Source organism: Notolepis coatsorum (assembly GCF_963971535.1).
Source record: "Notolepis coatsorum genome assembly, chromosome: 4".
NCBI classification, from domain to species: domain Eukaryota; kingdom Metazoa; phylum Chordata; class Actinopteri; order Aulopiformes; family Paralepididae; genus Notolepis; species Notolepis coatsorum.
This window is the reverse complement of record NC_140168.1, coordinates 207,760,756-207,777,773: the sequence shown is the minus strand read 5'-3', so window position 1 is coordinate 207,777,773 and position 17,018 is coordinate 207,760,756. Positions and strand designations below refer to the sequence as shown.

At 48.1% G+C, this 17,018-nt stretch overlaps 1 protein-coding gene across 1 annotated transcript in view; it reads left to right on the top strand.

Moving 5' to 3' along the window:
- LOC311226799 (ADAMTS-like protein 1) overlaps positions 1–17,018 on the top strand; it is a gene marked incomplete at both ends in the record, with an annotated part of 194,940 nt that overhangs the window by 124,128 nt on the left and 53,794 nt on the right. The window contains one exon of the mRNA XM_084312203.1: positions 517–806. Coding sequence (XP_084168329.1) covers positions 517–806 — 290 coding nt within the window. The remainder of the gene's footprint in view (positions 1–516; positions 807–17,018) is intronic.

Here is a 17,018-nt window from a genome sequence, read left to right as displayed (position 1 = left end):
GAGCGGTAGCAGCATACCAGCTAAATGACACAGAACTGCGTTGTGCGAAGACACACATGACTCACATCTCCATGTCTGTAGCCCTCCTGCCATACTTTCTTAACCCCCCTGCCCTACATGAACACACAAACACACAAGACACACACAAGACACACTGCACTGCACCTTAACATGCACATACACTTTTACGCAAGACACTTTCTGTACATATTTTATTTGATCTTACTTCATTTTGATATTTTATTTTATTTGATCTACTACTACTACTTATTGTTATTGGACACACACACAAACACACACGCATAAGACACACACACCCTGCACCTTAACATGCACATACACTTTTACGCAAGACACTATTTTATATTTTATTTTATCTTACTACTACGTATTGTTACCATTCTTGTATTCATTGTTGTTCATTACCTGCAAGCAATGCCCCTGTATTGTTTTTGACAAATAAAGAACTTGACCTTGAACTTGAGCTTGAACTTTAACCCCGCCCCTCCCCCCCAGGTTCATCCCGAGCCCCTGGCTCCCCTGCAGTCGGTCCTGCGGGGCCGGGACCCAGCGCCGCTCCGTCAGATGCCAGGTGCTGCTCTCCTTCTCCCAGAGCGTGGCCGACCTGCCGGACGACGAGTGCGATGGGACCAAGCCCGCCCAGACGCAGCCCTGCTACCGCACGCCCTGTCCCGGGGGGGAGGGCCGGGGGCGCGCCGAGGGGGGGGGGGAGACGCCCCAGAGAGAGGAGCTGCACGACTGGGAGTACGAGGGATTCACGGAGTGCTCCGAGAGCTGTGGCGGAGGTACGGGTCTCACGCCTGTAGCCAGGGTTCCTTTAGGTCCTCACGCCTGTAGCCAGGATTCATTTAGGTCTCACCCCTGTAGCCAGGATTCCTTTAGGTCCTCACGCTTGTAGCCAGGGTTCCTTTAGGTCCTCACCCCTGTAGCCAGGGTTCCTTTAGGTCCTCACGCCTGTAGCCAGGGTTCCTTTAGGTCCTCACCCCTGTAGCCAGGGTTCCTTTAGGTCCTCACGCCTGTAGCCAGGGTTCCTTTAGGTCCTCACCCCTGTAGCCAGGGTTCATTTAGGTCCTCACGCCTGTAGCCAGGATTCCTTTAGGTCCTCACGCTTGTAGCCAGGGTTCCTTTAGGTCATCACCCCTGTAGCCAGGGTTCCTTTAGGTCCTCACGCCTGTAGCCAGGATTCCTTTAGGTCCTCACGCTTGTAGCCAGGGTTCATTTAGGTCTCGGCCTGTAGCCAGGGTTCCTTTAGGTCTCACACCTGTAGCCAGGGTTCCTTTAGGTCCTCACGCCTGTAGCCAGGGTTCATTTAGGTCTCGGCCTGTAGCCAGGGTTCCTTTAGGTCTCACACCTGTAGCCAGGGTTCCTTTAGGTCTCACCCCTGTAGCCAGGGTTCATTTAGGTCTCGGCCTGTAGCCAGGGTTCCTTTAGGTCCTCACCCCTGTAGCCAGGGTTCTTTTAGGTCCTCACGCCTGTAGCCAGGGTTCCTTTAGGTCTCGGCCTGTAGCCAGGGTTCCTTTAGGTCCTCACACCTGTAGCCAGGGTTCCTTTAGGTCCTCACACCTGTAGCCAGGGTTCCTTTAGGTCCTCGCGCTTGTAGCCAGGGTTCCTTTAGGTCCTCACGCCTGTAGCCAGGGTTCATTTAGGTCTCACGCCTGTAGCCAGGGTTCCTTTAGGTCTCACACCTGTAGCCAGGGTTCCTTTAGGTCCTCACGCCTGTAGCCAGGATTCCTTTAGGTCCTCACCCCTGTAGCCAGGGTTCCTTTAGGTCCTCACGCCTGTAGCCAGAGTTCCTTTAGGTCCTCACCCCTGTAGCCAGGGTTCCTTTAGGTCCTCACCCCTGTAGCCAGGGTTCCTTTAGGTCCTCACGCCTGTAGCCAGGGTTCCTTTAGGTCCTCACACCTGTAGCCAGGATTCCTTTAGGTCCTCACGCCTGTAGCCAGGGTTCCTTTAGGTCCTCACGCCTGTAGCCAGGGTTCCTTTAGGTCCTCACGCCTGTAGCCAGGGTTCCTTTAGGTCCTCACGCCTGTAGCCAGGGTTCCTTTAGGTCCTCACGCCTGTAGCCAGGGTTCCTTTAGGTCCTCACGCCTGTAGCCAGGGTTCCTTTAGGTCTCACACCTGTAGCCAGGGTTCCTTTAGGTCCTCACGCCTGTAGCCAGGGTTCCTTTAGGTCTCGGCCTGTAGCCAGGGTTCCTTTAGGTCCTCACCCCTGTAGCCAGGGTTCTTTTAGGTCCTCACGCCTGTAGCCAGGGTTCCTTTAGGTCTCACGCCTGTAGCCAGGATTCCTTTAGGTCCTCACGCCTGTAGCCAGGGTGCCTTTAGGTCCTCACACCTGTAGCCAGGGTTCCTTTAGGTCTCACGCCTGTAGCCAGGGTTCCTTTAGGTCCTCACGCCTGTAGCCAGGGTTCCTTTAGGTCCTCACACCTGTAGCCAGGGTTCCTTTAGGTCCTCACGCATGTAGCCAGGGTTCCTTTAGGTCTCACGCCTGTAGCCAGGGTTCCTTTAGGTCCTCACGCCTGTAGCCAGGGTTCCTTTAGGTGTCATGCCTGTAGCCAGGGTTCCTTTAGGTCCTCACGCCTGTAGCCAGGGTTCCTTTAGGTCCTCACGCCTGTAGCCAGGGTTCCTTTAGGTCTCACGCCTGTAGCCAGGATTCCTTTAGGTCCTCACGCCTGTAGCCAGGGTTCCTTTAGGTGTCATGCCTGTAGCCAGGGTTCCTTTAGGTCATCACGCCTGTAGCCAGGGTTCCTTTAGGTCTCACGCATGTAGCCAGGGTTCCTTTAGGTCTCACGCCTGTAGCCAGGGTTCCTTTAGGTCCTCACACCTGTAGCCAGGATTCCTTTAGGTCCTCACGCCTGTAGCCAGGGTTCCTTTAGGTGTCATGCCTGTAGCCAGGGTTCCTTTAGGTCATCACGCCTGTAGCCAGGGTTCCTTTAGGTCTCACGCATGTAGCCAGGGTTCCTTTAGGTCTCACGCCTGTAGCCAGGGTTCCTTTAGGTCTCACCCCTGTAGCCAGGGTTCCTTTAGGTCCTCACGCCTGTAGCCAGGGTTCCTTTAGGTCCTCACACCTGTAGCCAGGGTTCCTTTAGGTCCTCACGCCTGTAGCCAGGGTTCCTTTAGGTCCTCACGCCTGTAGCCAGGGTTCCTTTAGGTCTCGGCCTGTAGCCAGGGTTCCTTTAGGTCCTCACGCCTGTAGCCAGGGTTCCTTTAGGTCCTCACACCTGTAGCCAGGGTTCCTTTAGGTCCTCACGCCTGTAGCCAGGGTTCCTTTAGGTCCTCACGCCTGTAGCCAGGGTTCCTTTAGGTCTCGGCCTGTAGCCAGGGTTCCTTTAGGTCCTCACGCCTGTAGCCAGGGTTCCTTTAGGTCCTCACACCTGTAGCCAGGGTTCCTTTAGGTCCTCACGCCTGTAGCCAGGATTCCTTTAGGTCCTCACGCCTGTAGCCAGGGTTCCTTTAGGTCCTCACACCTGTAGCCAGGGTTCCTTTAGGTCCTCACGCCTGTAGCCAGGGTTCCTTTAGGTCTCGGCCTGTAGCCAGGGTTCCTTTAGGTCCTCACGCCTGTAGCCAGGGTTCCTTTAGGTCCTCACACCTGTAGCCAGGGTTCCTTTAGGTCCTCACACCTGTAGCCAGGGTTCCTTTAGGTCATCACGCCTGTAGCCAGGGTTCATTTAGGTCTCACGCCTGTAGCCAGGGTTCCTTTAGGTCTCACGCCTGTAGCCAGGGTTCCTTTAGGTCCTCACCCCTGTAGCCAGGATTCCTTTAGGTCCTCACGCCTGTAGCCAGGGTTCCTTTAGGTCCTCACGCCTGTAGCCAGGGTTCCTTTAGGTGTCATGCCTGTAGCCAGGGTTCCTTTAGGTCATCACGCCTGTAGCCAGGGTTCCTTTAGGTCCTCACGCCTGTAGCCAGGGTTCCTTTAGGTCCTCACGCCTGTAGCCAGGGTTCCTTTAGGTCTCACACCTGTAGCCAGGGTTCCTTTAGGTCTCACACCTGTAGCCAGGGTTCCTTTAGGTCTCACGCATGTAGCCAGGGTTCCTTTAGGTCTCGGCCTGTAGCCAGGGTTCCTTTAGGTCCTCACGCCTGTAGCCAGGGTTCCTTTAGGTCCTCACACCTGTAGCCAGGGTTCCTTTAGGTCCTCACGCCTGTAGCCAGGGTTCCTTTAGGTCCTCACGCCTGTAGCCAGGGTTCCTTTAGGTCCTCACGCCTGTAGCCAGGGTTCCTTTAGGTCCTCACGCCTGTAGCCAGGGTTCCTTTAGGTCCTCACGCCTGTAGCCAGGGTTCCTTTAGGTCTCACACCTGTAGCCAGGGTTCCTTTAGGTCCTCACGCCTGTAGCCAGGGTTCCTTTAGGTCCTCACGCCTGTAGCCAGGGTTCCTTTAGGTCCTCACACCTGTAGCCAGGATTCCTTTAGGTCCTCACGCCTGTAGCCAGGGTTCCTTTAGGTCCTCACCCCTGTAGCCAGGGTTCCTTTAGGTCTCACGCATGTAGCCAGGGTTCCTTTAGGTCTCACGCCTGTAGCCAGGGTTCCTTTAGGTCTCACCCCTGTAGCCAGGGTTCCTTTAGGTCCTCACGCCTGTAGCCAGGGTTCCTTTAGGTCCTCACGCCTGTAGCCAGGGTTCCTTTAGGTCCTCACGCCTGTAGCCAGGGTTCCTTTAGGTCTCGGCCTGTAGCCAGGGTTCCTTTAGGTCCTCACGCCTGTAGCCAGGGTTCCTTTAGGTCCTCACACCTGTAGCCAGGGTTCCTTTAGGTCCTCACGCCTGTAGCCAGGATTCCTTTAGGTCCTCACGCCTGTAGCCAGGGTTCCTTTAGGTCCTCACACCTGTAGCCAGGGTTCCTTTAGGTCCTCACGCCTGTAGCCAGGGTTCCTTTAGGTCTCGGCCTGTAGCCAGGGTTCCTTTAGGTCCTCACGCCTGTAGCCAGGGTTCCTTTAGGTCCTCACACCTGTAGCCAGGGTTCCTTTAGGTCCTCACACCTGTAGCCAGGGTTCCTTTAGGTCCTCACGCCTGTAGCCAGGGTTCCTTTAGGTCCTCACACCTGTAGCCAGGGTTCCTTTAGGTCCTCACGCCTGTAGCCAGGGTTCCTTTAGGTCCTCACGCCTGTAGCCAGGGTTCATTTAGGTCTCACGCCTGTAGCCAGGGTTCCTTTAGGTCTCACGCCTGTAGCCAGGGTTCCTTTAGGTCCTCACCCCTGTAGCCAGGATTCCTTTAGGTCCTCACGCCTGTAGCCAGGGTTCCTTTAGGTCCTCATGCCTGTAGCCAGGGTTCCTTTAGGTGTCATGCCTGTAGCCAGGGTTCCTTTAGGTCATCACGCCTGTAGCCAGGGTTCCTTTAGGTCCTCACGCCTGTAGCCAGGGTTCCTTTAGGTCCTCACGCCTGTAGCCAGGGTTCCTTTAGGTCTCACACCTGTAGCCAGGGTTCCTTTAGGTCTCACACCTGTAGCCAGGGTTCATTTAGGTCTCACGCCTGTAGCCAGGGTTCCTTTAGGTCTCGGCCTGTAGCCAGGGTTCCTTTAGGTCCTCACACCTGTAGCCAGGGTTCCTTTAGGTCTCACGCCTGTAGCCAGGGTTCCTTTAGGTCTCGGCCTGTAGCCAGGGTTCCTTTAGGTCCTCACGCCTGTAGCCAGGGTTCATTTAGGTCTCACGCCTGTAGCCAGGGTTCCTTTAGGTCCTCACGCCTGTAGCCAGGGTTCCTTTAGGTCCTCACGCCTGTAGCCAGGGTTCCTTTAGGTCCTCACGCCTGTAGCCAGGGTTCCTTTAGGTCCTCACGCCTGTAGCCAGGGTTCCTTTAGGTCTCACGCCTGTAGCCAGGGTTCCTTTAGGTCCTCACGCCTGTAGCCAGGGTTCCTTTAGGTCTCACACCTGTAGCCAGGGTTCCTTTAGGTCTCACCCCTGTAGCCAGGGTTCCTTTAGGTCCTCACGCCTGTAGCCAGGGTTCCTTTAGGTCTCACGCCTGTAGCCAGGGTTCCTTTAGGTCTCGGCCTGTAGCCAGGGTTCCTTTAGGTCCTCACGCCTGTAGCCTGGGTTCCTTTAGGTCTCACGCCTGTAGCCAAACCTCTTCACCTCTTCACCTCTCCTCCACCTCTCCTCAAACCTCTTCACCTCTCCTCCACCTCTCCTCGAACCTCTTCACCTCTCCTCCACCTCTCCTCAAACCTCTTCACCTCTCCTCAAACCTCTTCACCTCTCCTCCACCTCTCCTCAAACCTCTCCTCAAACCTCTTCACCTCTCCTCCACCTCTCCTCAAACCTCTCCTCCACCTCTCCTCCACCTCTCCTCAAACCTCTCCTCCACCTCTCCTCCACTTCTCCCAGACCAGGCTGCAGAAACAAATTAGTGGGGGGGCATAAAATGTTCTCGGGGGGGCACAATGGTTTTTCAACACAGGTTCCCTTTTATACGTTTCAGCTGGGACAGCGGCGCTGTGGCTTGCTTGGCGCTGCCCACGGTGCTGAACTAAACAGCAGAGAGGCAATTGAAAAATCTAATTTCTCTCTATCTTAAGAACTTTCACTTATACAAAAACAGACTGAACGGATATATATAACAGACCTGCTGGGGCAGCGGACTGAGAGCAGGGGACACAAACAGGCTGGATAAGATGGTCAAGAAGGCCAGTAGCGTGGTTGGGTGGAGCTGGACTCTAGCGAGGGTGGCGGAGAGGAGGAACCTTGCTAAGCTTCAGGCCATCAGGGAAAACCCCTCCCACCCACTATACACAGACTTGGCTGACAGGAGGAGCATGTTATAGGCTCACACTACCTAAATGCAGCACTGAACGGCACAGGAAGTCCTTCATTCCGACAGCCATCAGACTATACAATGCATCACTGTGCCTCACTGCATCACTGAGCACAGAGTGACAATTACCATCTTCCTGGACTCTTACTTTTTAAACAGCACTGTGCATTATTACACCTACTGTAGACTTCAGTATATTTTTACTGTATTTATTTACTGTATCTTTTATTCTATTTTTATTCTATTCTTAGGCCATTTGTTTTGTTATTCTTATTTGTGACTTGTTCTGTCTAAATGTTTAATGTTGAGTGATTTGCAGTGTCAAATTTCCCTCAGGATAATACATTTCTATTCTATTCTATTCTATATCTTTGAAAAGTCTCCATTTATTCAACACTTCTGAATTCACTGACAAACTGAACTGAACTGACAAAAATAAGGTGCATAAAAAAGCAAACAAAATTCCTCCACAGGCTACTCACCATCATTAGTAGAGCGGCAAGCGGCGTTTGGGGACAGAGTGAAATCCTCTTAAAACACTGCCCCTCCACTCATTCCTGAACTTTTTTGTTAAGTCCTTCTCAAATGCCAACTGAATTAAATTGGCCTTAGTTGCGTCGATGAAGCATACTAAGGCGATGTTCTGTAAAGACGTTCTTGGGGGTAGAAAACGAATTCTCAGAGTGCCGTGCTAGCTTCAGTAGTGTTGTTGTTGACATCAGTGCCCACTAGGGCTGTCCCCGACTAAGGATTTGGATAGTTGACTTTGATTGAAAAAAAATTTAAAATTAAAAAATAAAAAAAATTTACCAGGGTGGGCACAGCTGACTCAGTGGGCGGGCCCGGCCCCCTAATGCCCGCCCATGGCGCCGGGACTGACTTCTCCTCAAACCTCTCCTCCACCTCTCCTCCACCTCTCCTCAAACCTCTCCTCCACCTCTCCTCAAACCTCTCCACCTCTCCTCAAACCTCTCCTCCACCTCCCCTCAAACCTCTTCACCTCTTCACCTCTCCTCCACCTCTCCTCAAACCTCTTCACCTCTCCTCAAACCTCTCCTCCACCTCTCCTCAAACCTCTTCACCTCTCCTCCACCTCTCCTCAAACCTATCCTCCACCTCTCCTCAAACTTATTCTCCACCTCTCCTCAAACCTCATCACCTCTCCTCAAACCTCTCCTCCACCTCTCATCAAACCTCTTCACCTCTCCTCTTCACCTCTTCACCTCTCCTCCACCTCTCCTCAAACCTCTTCACCTCTCCTCCACCTCTCCTCAAACCTCTTCACCTCTCCTCCACCTCTCCTCAAACCTCTCCTCAAACCTCTTCACCTCTCCTCCACCTCTCCTCAAACCTCTCCTCCACCTCTCCTCCACCTCTCCTCAAACCTCTCCTCCACCTCTCCTCCACCTCTCCTCAAACCTCTCCTCCACCTCTCCTCAAACCTCTCCACCTCTCCTCAAACCTCTCCTCCACCTCCCCTCAAACCTCTTCACCTCTCTTCAAACCTCTGATTTGAACCTCTGGTTGACCGTCTGTAGTGTGGTAGTGAAAGGGTTAACCTTCTCTAGTGTGGTAGTGAAAAGGTTAAACGCTCACAGATCACCGCTCGCCCTCTCTGCGGCGCTACACTCTGCGCCAGCTCCCGTAACCAGACACGGCTTTGGCCACAAAAAGCCACGCGGCAACACAGAGTGACACAGTGTCACCCGGATGACCCATGAGCCCATGTTGCACCGGCGCGGGTTCCCTTTGAAGTGGAGGCAGGTTATACGATATATATATATATATATATATATATATATATATATATATATATATATATATATATATATATATATATATATATATATATATATATATATATATATATATATATATATATATATATATATATAAGGATGATAACGGATGGAATACAGAGAGGTCATACATCACCGACTGCCATGTTGACAGCAGCGGGGGAAACACTGTGTGCCAGACTGAGACAGCTTTCCCAAACATCCTGCCAGCCGCGCTTAGGAACAGCTTTCATCTCCTCACCTCCACGCCCATGCCTGCCTGCCTGGTCTAAGTGTAGCGTACGCTATCTAGATATTGTATGTATGTGTGTGTGTGTGCGTGAGGGTGTGTGTTTGTGTCTGTATGTGTGTGTGTCTGGCTATGTGTCTATTTCTGTGCGTAGTGTGTGTGTGTGTAGGGCTCTAGGCTATATATGTGTATCTTTCTTTCTGTGTCTGTATGTGTGTTTGCGTGCATGCACGATATGAGAGTATGTGTGTGTGTGTGTGTGTGTGTGTGTGTGTGTGTGTGTGTGTGTGTGTGTGTGTGTGTGTGTGTGTGTGTGTGCATGAAGGTGTGTGTGTTTGTATGTGTGTGTGTGTGTGTGTGTGTGTGTGTGTGTGTGTGTGTGTGTGTGTGTGTGTGTGTGTGTGTGTGTGTGTGTGTCTGTGTGTGTGTGATTAGAGAGCCGTATCGGGTGTCCCCTACACGCCATGAGGGGCTGCGCTCCTGTGAACCATCACACCGCTCCGCTTTGAAGAGTCTGCCCCTCTGTTATTATCCCCTGACATCAGAAGACGGATTTTAAAGTATCAGTCCGGAATCCAAATAAATGGGTTACAAAATCAACCTACCACTACTACTACTACTACTACTACTACTACTACTACTACTACTACTACTACTACTACTACTACTACTACTACTACTACTACCACGACTACTACTATTACTATTACTACTACTACTACTACTACTACTACTACTACTACTACTACTACTACTACTACTACTACTACTACTACTACTACTACTACTACTACTATTACTACTACTACTACCACTACTACTACTACTACTACTACTACTACTACTACTACTACTACTACTACTACTACTACTACTACTACTACTACTACCACCACCACTACCAATACTACTACTAGTACTACTACCACTACTACTACTATTACTACTACTACCACTACTACTACCACGACTACTACTACTACTACTACTACTACTACTACTACTACTACTACTACTACTACTACTACTACTACTACTACTACTACTACTGCTACTACTACTACTACTGCTACTACTACTACTACTACTACTACTACTACTACTACTACTACTACTACTACTACTACTACTACTACTACTACTACCACTACTACTACTATTACTACTACTACCACTACTACTACTACTACTACCACCACCACTACCAATACTACTACTAGTACTACTACCACTACTACTACTATTACTACTACTACCACTACTACTACTACCACCACCACTACCAATACTACTACTAGTACTACTACCACTACAACTTTATTTATATAGCACATTTAAAACCAACCGAAGTTGCACCAACGTGCTTTACAATATAAAAATATAAATACTAAAAATACTAAATACAGTATACACAAAATCAAACAGCTACAATACATTAAAACAATCACGACACGACCAGGGATATATGTCTTACCAAGCCTAAAAAAGCCAATGAAAACAGGTGAGTCTTTAACTGTGCTTTAAAAATCTCTAGGGTCTGGGCAGACCTAATTTTCAGTGGAAGACTGTTCCACAATTTAGGGGCAGCCACCGCAAAAGCTTGTCGCCTTTTGTTTGTAGCCTCGGGACATCTAAAAGTAGTTTGTTTGATGACCTCAGTGCTCTAGCTGGGGTACAAACAATTTCAGCTAGGTACTGAGGGGCCAGACCATTCAATGCATTGAACACAAACATCACAATTTAAAAACGACCACTACCACCACTACTACTACTACTACTACTACTACTACTACTACTACTACTACTACTACTACTACTACTACTACTACTACTACTACTACTACTACTACTACTACTACTAGTAGGCTCTGGCTGCAATTGTAGCTTACCACCACCGGTATGACTGTGTATGAACGAATAATGGACTCTGTGAAGCGCTCTGGGTCAGTGAAGAGCGCTATATAAATCCAAGTCATTATTATTACTACTACTACTACTACTACTACTACTACTACTACTACTACTACTACTACTACTACTACTACTACTACTACTACTACTACTACTACTATTACTATTACTACCGCTATCACTACTACTACTACTACTACTACTACTACTACTACTACCACCACCCCCACCACTGGTAAAAAAGGAATGGAGATGTGTATTTATTTTCTAGTTGAGTAAGTGAGCACTAACGATAGACAACCAGTAAATATTACATATTCTCCCACTGTATTTGCTGTACTTTGTAGCTTGTTTACAATGTGTGTTCACATTGTTTGTAATGTTTGTAAAACGCTGTGGTAAAACAGATCAACGTTCTGATTGTTGACGGGTCAAGAGAGTTCCCAATAGCGAATTCTCCACAATGTCAAATTCTTTAAGAATGTATGTGAATGTGCACCACATTAATACGGTAAAAAGAAATCTGGACTGGTCCTTTAAACGCGCGTCAACATCACGCCCACCTTGGAAATGTAACCAGACCATTAGACCAGCGTCCATGTTGTTTTGATGTTCATCGCTCCCCATTAGATGCAATCATTGGCTGTTTTCACAAAAAGGCCCTAATATTTGGGTTGCTGCACTGCAACGTCTGTTAGCAATAAATACGACGGGCCGCGCGTTCGCGTGGGCGCTAACGCGGGCTGGGGGCCTGTAACCAGAACAGAATGCGCTCATGCTTCAATGAGCTATTTAGTGTACACTAGGAAAATACAGATGATGCTGATGATGATGGAGAAGGGTGAAGATGACATATTGATCCCTTCATGAAAGTCCAAAACAAGATGTCTGGTGCCGTTATTGCTCATATTCATAGTATCCGATTGCAGATTGTAATCGATTGTAATCAAATAGCAGGTGATTATCATCAGAGGAGCTGTGGCAGTGGGCCATGCTGTATGGCAGGACACGTCATGGGAACACTATGAATATGGAATACAGATGGGCAATTTACCATATCCACTCTTCAGGGCTGTACGCTAAGCTTTTTCACTAGGGGCACACTTGCCCCTAAATGAGAAATTTAGGGGCAAAAAATATTTTTTAGGGGCAAATTTTTTAATAACAATTTTACCATTATAGTGAAAAAAAATATGTTCCTCCTGCCTCATTACTGTGGTCCTTTTATTTAACATTTAAGTGCTTTTGTTGTCAGGTTTGTATCTTTTATAATGAACCAACTGAACTTCGTATTACCACAGCTGCAAACATTTCTTCTTTCATTGATAACGGTGTATTAACAGTGTTCATAGTCAGTATCTGCTGCACACTGCAACACAGCTCTAAGACATACACTAAATCATGCTCTTTGTTTATCTTTCTCCCTCTCTCTTCCACACACACACACACACACACACACACACACACACACACACACACACACACACACACACACACACACACACACACACAGAGAGCTCCCTCCCCGGGCCTCTGTAAGGTATTGGCTTGTGTTGCTACACGGACACATTTGTATGTTGCACCATGGTACTTCCTGGCTTACAGAGTACAGACCATAGATACAGACTAGTAAACAAACATTCCGTCTATTATGTGAACTAAAGAGTACAAGGTTTACACAACAGCCCCCACCCCTTGTTTTATTGTATTTGTACCTGTACTACCTGCTGTCAGCTGTTTATCTCTCTCTGTGAGCTTGATTAGCTAGCGTTAGCTCACGTTAGCTCCGCGGCTAACCCTGAACTAAATCAATGACGGTTCTAAAGCATTTCGAGTAGTTTTCACTGCACATAGAAGTAGCCAAACAGCGGGAGCATTTCGGGAGTATATAACCAAAACCCAGGCAATTTCGAGCCCTTGGCTTGCCTTAAGGAATCAAATAGTCTGCCATTAGCTACATGCTAACATGCTAACGTTATAACGGTCGGGAAAACCTGGCAACAGTGGCAGCGATAAGGGAATTGAAAGTCACAGGCACGCGATTCCAGGTGCCTGTGACTTTCTATGAAGAAATGAGCTATGAAGAAACTTTACTTTTCTTCATAGCTAAATCAGACAGTCAGCCAGTCTATCAGTGTGAGTGAGTGCTCAGCCTTGGATAATTTAGGAGTGAAATGCGAATGCAAGGCTTGAAATCACTACTCGCAAGCCCGCCCCCAAATATTATTTACCAATCGCAACGGCCAATTAAAGGGGCAATTCGCGATAATCTCATCGCAGTGTACAGCCCTGCTCTTATGTCATGCTCAGGTTGGGTTCTTTTCCACCCTGTTCCCACCACGGGTGGGAACCAACGTTAATGAGATTCATATCTGTGTTACTGTATTGTGGAATCTTTCCATATTGTGAATAGTCGTACAAAATGTCGTCATCTAAATGACTGACGTCCGATTTCTCACAAAATCATTTCTGAAACAGAGCATCAATTGAAACAGAGAATCAATTGGATTATCTAACATGTGATTTTCCATACTGAGCGGATATTGTCATATATACTGTAACTAAAGTACCAGTACCTCCAGGCAGGGTACACACGTATGGGCAGGGTAATAGAAGAAAGACATACATGTAGGCAATACATTTTAATATGAATATAGAAATATGAGAAAAACAATATAAGTAACTCTGAATATAGAAATATGAGAAAAAATAAACAGCATACATGACACGGTGCAAGTGAGGGTCTCTACCCTAACTGGCAACGATGTACGTCATACATTATAGTCTGTGCAGGTTTTGGTGGGTCAGAGTCAGACACACTTAGTGGTCAGAAATTCCTAATATTCTCGAGTTCTGCAGCCGTTAGTTCTGCAGCTGGTTAAGCACTGTGGTGAGTTCTTTCCTTGAAGCGTTTGCAATTGAAAAGTCACTACAGTAGTGACATCAAGGTAGGGCGGCTGATTGGCGCAGTGGGCAAGGCGCTCGCCACTAACGCAGGAGACGCTGGGTTCGAGCCCAGCTCTCGCCGTTGCTACCGGCTTGGCCGGTCGTCATACTAACACAATTGGCAGTATTAGAGGGTGGGAAAGCCGGTGGGTGGGGATTGGACGTTGTGGACAGCGACTCCTACAGGTCGGTTTGGTGACGCCGGTGCGATGGAAGCCGGAAGTGACGGGGCCAGCGTGAGCCTCCCCGCGATACTCCTCGCCACTGAGAGTTCAAGCTGCTGCGGTGAAAAGATGCGACAGGCTGCCTCCTCGTGTACCGGAGGGGACACGTGATGCAAGGCTTCTGTCCTCACTACAGCCGACCAGTGGGAGGCATGGTCTAGCAACGTTCAAGACAGGGGAGGGAAGAATTGGATAATATGAAATTGGGATGGGAGAAAAAATAAGGAGAAAAAGTGGATAAAAAAAAATCACTACAGTAGTGACATCAAGGTGTTGTTAGGAACTGGAGACTACAGTAGTGACATCAAGGTGTGTGTTAGGAACTGGAGACTACAGTAGTGACATCAAGGTGTGAGTTAGGAACTAGAGACTACAGTAGTGACATCAAGGTGTGAGTTAGGAACTGGAGACTACAGTAGTGACATCAAGGTGTGTTAGGAACTAGAGACTACAGTAGTGACATCAAGGTGTGAGTTAGGAACTGGAGACTACTGTAGTGACATCAAGGTGTTGTTAGGAACTGGAGACTACAGTAGTGACATCAAGGTGTGAGTTAGGAACTAGAGACTACAGTAGTGACATCAAGGTGTGTGTTAGGAACTGGAGACTACAGTAGTGACATCAAGGTGTGAGTTAGGAACTAGAGACTACAGTAGTGACATCAAGGTGTGAGTTAGGAACTGGAGACTACAGTAGTGACATCAAGGTGTGTTAGGAACTGGAGACTACAGTAGTGACATCAAGGTGTGTTAGGAACTAGAGACTACAGTAGTGACATCAAGGTGTGAGTTAGGAACTGGAGACTACAGTAGTGACATCAAGGTGTGTTAGGAACTGGAGACTACAGTAGTGACATCAAGGTGTGTTAGGAACTGGAGACTACAGTAGTGACATCAAGGTGTGTTAGGAACTGGAGACTACAGTAGTGACATCAAGGTGTGTTAGGAACTGGAGACTACAGTAGTGACATCAAGGTGTGTTAGGAACTAGAGACTACAGTAGTGACATCAAGGTGTGAGTTAGGAACTGGAGACTACAGTAGTGACATCAAGGTGTGTTAGGAACTAGAGACTACAGTAGTGACATCAAGGTGTGTGTTAGGAACTAGAGACTACAGTAGTGACATCAAGGTGTGAGTTAGGAACTGGAGACTACAGTAGTGACATCAAGGTGTGTTAGGAACTGGAGACTACAGTAGTGACATCAAGGTGTGTTAGGAACTGGAGACTACAGTAGTGACATCAAGGTGTGTTAGGAACTAGAGACTACAGTAGTGACATCAAGGTGTGTGTTAGGAACTGGAGACTACAGTAGTGACATCAAGGTGTGTTAGGAACTAGAGACTACAGTAGTGACATCAAGGTGTGTGTTAGGAACTGGAGACTACAGTAGTGACATCAAGGTGTGTGTTAGGAACTGGAGACTACAGTAGTGACATCAAGGTGTGTTAGGAACTGGAGACTACAGTAGCGACATCAAGGTGTGTTAGGAACTAGAGACTACAGTAGTGACATCAAGGTGTGAGTTAGGAACTGGAGACTACAGTAGTGACATCAAGGTGTGTTAGGAACTGGAGACTACAGTAGTGACATCAAGGTGTGTGTTAGGAACTAGAGACTACAGTAGTGACATCAAGGTGTGAGTTAGGAACTAGAGACTACAGCAGTGACATCAAGGTGTGTTAGGAACTGGAGACTACAGTAGTGACATCAAGGTGTGTTAGGAACTGGAGACTACAGTAGTGACATCAAGGTGTGTTAGGAACTAGAGACTACAGTAGTGACATCAAGGTGTGTGTTAGGAACTGGAGACTACAGTAGTGACATCAAGGTGTGTTAGGAACTAGAGACTACAGTAGTGACATCAAGGTGTGTGTTAGGAACTGGAGACTACAGTAGTGACATCAAGGTGTGTGTTAGGAACTGGAGACTACAGTAGTGACATCAAGGTGTGAGTTAGGAACTGGAGACTACAGTAGTGACATCAAGGTGTGTGTTAGGAACTAGAGACTACAGTAGTGACATCAAGGTGTGTGTTAGGAACTGGAGACTACAGTAGTGACATCAAGGTGTGTGTTAGGAACTGGAGACTACAGTAGTGACATCAAGGTGTGTTAGGAACTAGAGACTACAGTAGTGACATCAAGGTGTGTGTTAGGAACTAGAGACTACAGTAGTGACATCAAGGTGTGAGTTAGGAACTAGAGACTACAGTAGTGACATCAAGGTGTGTGTTAGGAACTGGAGACTACAGTAGTGACATCAAGGTGTGAGTTAGGAACTAGAGACTACAGTAGTGACATCAAGGTGTGAGTTAGGAACTAGAGACTACAGTAGTGACATCAAGGTGTGTTAGGAACTAGAGACTACAGTAGTGACATCAAGGTGTGAGTTAGGAACTAGAGACTACAGTAGTGACATCAAGGTGTGAGTTAGGAACTGGAGACTACAGTAGTGACATCAAGGTGTGAGTTAGGAACTGGAGACTACAGTAGTGACATCAAGGTGTGTGTTAGGAACTAGAGACTACAGTAGTGACATCAAGGTGTGAGTTAGGAACTGGAGACTACAGTAGTGACATCAAGGTGTGAGTTAGGAACTAGAGACTACAGTAGTGACATCAAGGTGTGTTAGGAACTAGAGACTACAGTAGTGACATCAAGGTGTGTTAGGAACTAGAGACTACAGTAGTGACATCAAGGTGTGTGTTAGGAACTAGAGACTACAGTAGTGACATCAAGGTGTGAGTTAGGAACTGGAGACTACAGTAGTGACATCAAGGTGTGTGTTAGGAACTAGAGACTACAGTAGTGACATCAAGGTGTGAGTTAGGAACTAGAGACTACAGTAGTGACATCAAGGTGTGAGTTAGGAACTAGAGACTACAGTAGTGACATCAAGGTGTGTGTTAGGAACTAGAGACTACAGTAGTGACATCAAGGTGTGAGTTAGGAACTGGAGACTACAGTAGTGACATCAAGGTGTGAGTTAGGAACTGGAGACTACAGTAGTGACATCAAGGTGTGTTAGGAACTAGAGACTACAGTAGTGACATCAAGGTGTGAGTTAGGAACTGGAGACTACAGTAGTGACATCAAGGTGTGAGTTAGGAACTGGAGACTACAGTAGTGACATCAAGGTGTGTGTTAGGAACTAGAG